The 5,736-nt window shown below is 42.7% G+C and overlaps 1 protein-coding gene across 1 annotated transcript; it reads right to left on the bottom strand.

Moving 5' to 3' along the window:
• Positions 1-189: 189 nt before the first annotated feature.
• HYKK (hydroxylysine kinase) lies at positions 190-5,066 on the bottom strand. Its single transcript, XM_010292040.1, has 4 exons — positions 4,721-5,066; positions 3,816-3,958; positions 1,358-1,541; positions 190-653 (listed from the first exon to the last, which is right to left on the bottom strand). The coding sequence occupies exons 1-4, from the start codon at positions 5,064-5,066 to the stop codon at positions 190-192; spliced, it is 1,137 nt and encodes a 378-aa protein (XP_010290342.1).
• Positions 5,067-5,736: the final 670 nt, after the last annotated feature.

Here is a 5,736-nt window from a genome sequence, read left to right as displayed (position 1 = left end):
GCTGAGGCGAGGGCAGTGACCACCACCCCGGGGAGGAGAGAAAGCCTCGCCTCGTCCCGCACCGTGTCCCGCCTGGTGTCCCGCCCCGCCTGCGCACACACGGCGGTGGACGCGCTCCAGCCCAGGCAGCGCCGCCTTTATTGCAGTAGAATCAGGTATCACCGTGCAAGTGCCTCAGCAGCTATCGCTCTACTTGGCAGGTGCGTGGTTCATATATGCTTCGGCAGTCTCAAACCATGTCTTCTCTACAGCTTCTTGGCCCACCTCAAACATTTTCATTAAGTGTTTCCATCCGGTTTTGGCGGTGATCATAAGGTATTCCTTATTCTCTGGGTACAGCAGAGCTGTGTGGGCTGCTATGACAAGGGACTGAGAAAACCTCCCACTCACCAAGAGAAAGAGGGCACCTCTCTCCTCCTCTGTGAGTGGCAGGACGCTTTCAAACCCTGCTAGAACATGTCCTCCGACACTCAGAGGATCTGGGCTCTCGATCATCATGTACATGATAGCTATTGCAACTTCAAATACATAATACCCATAACTCATGTCGCTAAAATCCAGGATGCCGGACACTCTATACTGAGGATTCTCCAGGGAAGCAGAACTGGAATCTACTAGAATGTTGTGGTCATTAAGATCTCCATGATTGATACCTAAACACAGAAGAAATAGAAACATTTAATAAATTATTAGTAAACAACAGAATCCAATTTTTTTTTTCCACTTCTCAGTGAAACAGCTTTGAAAAGATGTGTAGAGGCCCAAACTAACGCTCAGCCACATAACTGTATTAGTCTCCCTCAACATCAAGTGTGCCTTTCACGGCCTCACTGCTTCCTAGGAACCTCCATTCACTACCAGGTGACCAGACAGCAATAGATAAAGGGAGCATTAGGAGATCTTACTCCAGTATGGTACTACCTGTGACATGCTACATGTTTTCCAAACACAGAATAGCAGTCTTCAAATTGTGAAATTATCATTAACATCAATGTGAACTGAATTCCAAAAATATGACCTGAATTCCAAAAATATGACTAAATAGTCATATGGGCCATTATGAAAGGAAGTAGTGTACTCCATATACTCCTATTAAGCTGATATAACAGGATGAAATCATCACCTTAACTGGAAGCAAACTCATCAGAAAGATCAAGAACGGACCCTGACTCTGGACAGCACATTCCTCCTGGATGATTCTGCACCGTGTTCATTCAGCACAATAGTTACACATGTCTAGCTAGGGATAGAGGAGAGGGTTTTTTTTCTTTATTTTTCCTTCTCCACAGACCCAAACACCTGCAAGAAATTACAGTGTCTCAGTTCAATGTAATTACAATGAGAATAAAATACTCACAGGCTCGAAAACTGCTTAGCTTGGGTATTACTTTCTCTTTAAACTGCTCAATAACTTGTTCCACAACTTCACGGTATTTGTTCTGGCCCAAGGCATGAACGTACTGATCTAGAAGGGGAACATTTGCCAGGTTCCAAATGAACTGACCTCGATGCAGACTTTTTACTGATGGATGATGGAATTTCTTTGGAAAAAGCACAAGATAGAATAGGCCGCAAGTAAAAATCTTGGTTTTATGGTTAAAGGGCTTGATTCAAAGCCCCTATTAACTTTAACAGCTTCCTAATGAGACTCACTGATAAGCACCATGACTTTGACTATTGCTTTACACCAACAAGTAAAAGAATAACCTGAAGAATGATTAAGGCTGGCATCTCAATATCTACATACAACCCAAATGGGTTCCCCTCCCCCCATTCTTTAGTACAAAGATTATCTTAAGTCATTCATCACCTAATTTAAAATTGATACTGATTTTCTGTAACATGCCATTATGTAGCAACTCCGAGGCCTTGCCAAGGCCAGAGTCCCACACTGGCAGAGCCTGGATTGCACAGCTGGCGCTACAGAAAGCTGTCGGAGCAGAAACGACACAAAACCTGCCAGCGTGCTGCGAACAGGCACACTCTGTGCATTTAAAGGTGGCAACTTCTGGGGACAAGCCTTAGGACCAGCTGGTACATGAAAAATCACGAGGACAGAAGTACTTTATGGAGATACTGGAGAGAGCTTTATTCTTACAGAAATGGGCCTTTGTTCGTCCAGGTAGCCTAAATATTTTAAATAAACAAGGTCCCTAACCTCTCACTAGCAAATGAAAAAGGTGGTTTGGAAAGTGACATTCAGGAAGGAAAAGCCAGATGGCTTCCTCTTAACAATAAACCAATGACTGTAATTAAGGCTCTTAACGATAGGTAAACCATAGTCAAAACTGGAACCATGTATGAAAAAGTAAGGAACAAGATCAAGCCTAAACCAAAAATCACAATACGGGATCCCTAATGCTGTATAAAGCATCGCATTGGTAGGAAGAATGCCATCTGGTAAACGACCACTGCAGTCCTCCCCGCGCAAACCAGATACTCCAGCAAGCTATAAATGGGATAGCAGGTGTGTGAAGGGTAATAAAAAGTCATCAGCCCTTGTTACTGTAAAGTCATAGACAGTCACTTTACAGCCATAAACTTAACTTATTTCCATTCAGAGGATGTGAGGCACATCCAAGCAAAAGGAGGCACCAACAGAGAAAGTGGTGGAATACTATTTTGTGCACAAAACGAAGTATGGCACGTTGCGTTGCTATCAAGTGGACAAAGTAAATTAACTGGGTAGAAAAGACAGGCTGCATTTTCTGATCTGTCATCAGAAAACTTACTATCTTAGGTATTGTTTTTAGTGTCAATGATATTTTGAAGTTTTGACAGTAATGATTGTCATTTTCTTGCTTTTAAATGACAAACCCTGGTAGATGATAATCATACGTTAAGGGCATAAAGCGCCTTTTCCATCAAAATTTGCGTTCTCATGAACTATTTCCTCCTTGGCAGGGCAAGTCACAGGCGTATTTTGAAACTAGCTGGTCTATATAAATTGTTTTAATTGCATTATAAGAGCATGACCAGAGTGTTAGAAGGCAACAGTAAATTATCTTTCCCAATTGAAAAATGCTTTTGTAATTTAAGGATGTGACCAGTAAAGCTGGCAATTCACATTTCATTATTGTCTGAAGCCAGTTGCCAGAACATGAGAAGGAAAGGTTAATGAAAGTCCATAAATAATGCAAAGGTTCTTCTACATATCAAACTTAATTACTGGCTGATTTATCAGCTTTAGTATCCTGCAAAACTATAGAGTAAAGAAAGAACTTACTTTGCATTAAGATTATTTGACTGGAAGCAGTGCAAATGAGACAAGTGTCACAAATCTCTGTTCATTAGCACCGCTGGCATTGTAGAGAAGGAACCAACTGCTACCAGTGTTACATGGTCACAATTCTAATGACCAGGAGAAAGAGAGCAAATCAAAATGAATTCAAATTAATAGATCAGCCAGTTGTGCCTGATGTGCACTACACAAAAATACTTTAAAACAAGCTTTACATGCTTATAATGTGGGTAGCCTAGGGTTCACTCTCCTTATTTTCCAGGTTTGAAACACTAACCAGGTGAGTTTTGCATAAGTAAAAAGAAATCCTTATCCCTCTGTTCATCGTACAAAAATGCATTGCAAAAGGATCACCGATACCATGTCATAAGCACCAACTAGTCATGTTAATTGGGGAAATGCTTTAGTAACAGCCAGCTTGGGGCTTGGCACCTGAAAGATGAGTTAAGCTGACATCTGCATTCACCAACTTTAATTTTGCCAATCAGGAAAGCAAACAGCAAGCACAAGGAGAAATACAGGGGAGAAATTAACTGAGAAAGAAGTTTGTGAGGCTGGAGCAACAAAAACTCACCTCTGAGAGTGCTTTATCCAAACTGGCAGCTAGTTTACCAATCTCATAGAGAATCTGAGTGTTTGTAGCAATTTTTGCTACAGGCGTGCCTGGCAGGTAAGTCAGCAGTCTGACCATGTACTTTTTGTTCCCAGATCCAGCATCTAACAAGCAAAGACAGATGCAGTCAGTCACTTCAATATATGCTATTGAGTATTAGTTAATGCAAGAGGCAAAAGAGGTTTATCCTGGTGTAGAAATCATCAGAAGTGGCTGATAAAACAGATTTCACGCAAAGATTTAATTTACCAGACTGTTGTAGCATGATGTGCAAACCCTAACACTCTTGCAATCTATGCTGGACCTGTAGTCCTTGTGCTTGGAATTGACTCTGCATAACAGCAGGTTTCCCCCAGTGCTCACACACCTACTTGCACAGTTTTGCAGCAGAAGAGCAGGTTTTTTAGGGAAGCTACAGTGAAAATAAAAGCAAAGTGTCAACACAATTTTTCTTCCAAGTGCTGTTAAAGCAAGTTGTTCTGGCATCATAGATGGGCTGGTACTGTATTTTACACCATTCTGTAGGCAAATAATTTGTAACATTGTTTAGTCAGGGCGGTTTGGGGTTTTTTTCCTTCTCTCATGCATGGACAGGTCAGATCAATGTTTTCTCCAATTCATTATACTGAAGTTATTTCCTAAGTGTTTTCATAGTTAATTATTACTCTCCTTGACTTGCTTTGCTTCTGGTATTTTAAGGTTGGGGTATTATGGCTGGACATACAGGTCACCTGATACATATCCCCTCATATTTAAAAATAACCCTGAAGTTTTACTTTTGTAAAGTAAATATGGCATGCCATATAGCAAGCTACTGACAAGCTAAGGGTGATAGTAGGGAACTAAAGGTGCTCGTAATTGCTCACCTCCCGACTCCAGAGACATTGTGTTACCATCTTTTGTAAGGTAAGGAGTAGCTGAAGGAAAGCCTTCAGCGCTGAGAAACATCATGGCCCGGGTCTGTGCTTCAATGAGGTCAGGCTCCTGGCTGTCTTCCGAATTGGTGATTTTGAGGACGTACTCATCAGCACCTTCAGTCGCACCTTTGTTTCTTGAGACACGCACATGGAAATTCTGATCGTCATAGCTAGGGAGCGGCTTGATCCAAGACACCTTTAATCCAAACACCCTGTCAACCAATTCAGTCACTTTTTCTTCACCAAGTGCTGGTTTGGTCAATGTCTGGGCTTGACAGTCATTTCCAGAAGACATCGTATCTCTAGGAGAAAAAGAGAAGCTGTATGAAAACTTACCTGTATTCATACATCAGAAGCAGTAATTGCTGCAGCAAAATGCATTGAGATACTGGAGAGGAGTTTCCTACGCTTACTAAACCAGAAAAAGAAACCCACTAAGCCCGTCCTGGTTTCTTACATCACAGTTTGTTGTCAACTACTTAGTCTGTAGCCCCTCCACCCCAAGACAGACTTCTAGAGAGAGGCACTCAATCTATTCAGAACAAGTAGACACAAAAAGCTTACTAACTAGGAGTATTTTTGTCAGCAAGTTTCCAATAGTAGCTTAACCTGGTACGTTGCTAACCAGGAATGATTTCCTAAGGAAAAGAGCTGCTGAATCCCTGCCCAGGAAGTTCTAAATTCACGTCTGCATTAGCAGATCTTCATGTTAAAGCAGACATAATCCTTCTGCCTGGTCACAGCCTTCAGAACTCCTGTGTTAAGAAGCACAGAACAAGCCTACAGACGCCCGCTCCAGGCCTCAGCGCCTGCCTGGCTGCTGGAAGCGCGCAGCCTCGGCCTCCCCTCTGCACAAACAAGGAACTCCTGGACCCTGCGGCAGCTGCGCCAGCCTTTGTCCTGCTTGGGGAGCCCGGGGAGCTGCGGGAGAGCGGCCTTCTGCCGCCGACCCCCCAGCCCGCCCG

This window comes from Phaethon lepturus, unplaced genomic scaffold (assembly GCF_000687285.1).
Source record: "Phaethon lepturus isolate BGI_N335 unplaced genomic scaffold, ASM68728v1 Scaffold53327, whole genome shotgun sequence".
In the NCBI taxonomy this organism is placed as follows: Eukaryota; Metazoa; Chordata; class Aves; order Phaethontiformes; family Phaethontidae; genus Phaethon; species Phaethon lepturus.
This window is presented reverse-complemented; position numbering and strand designations above follow the sequence as displayed.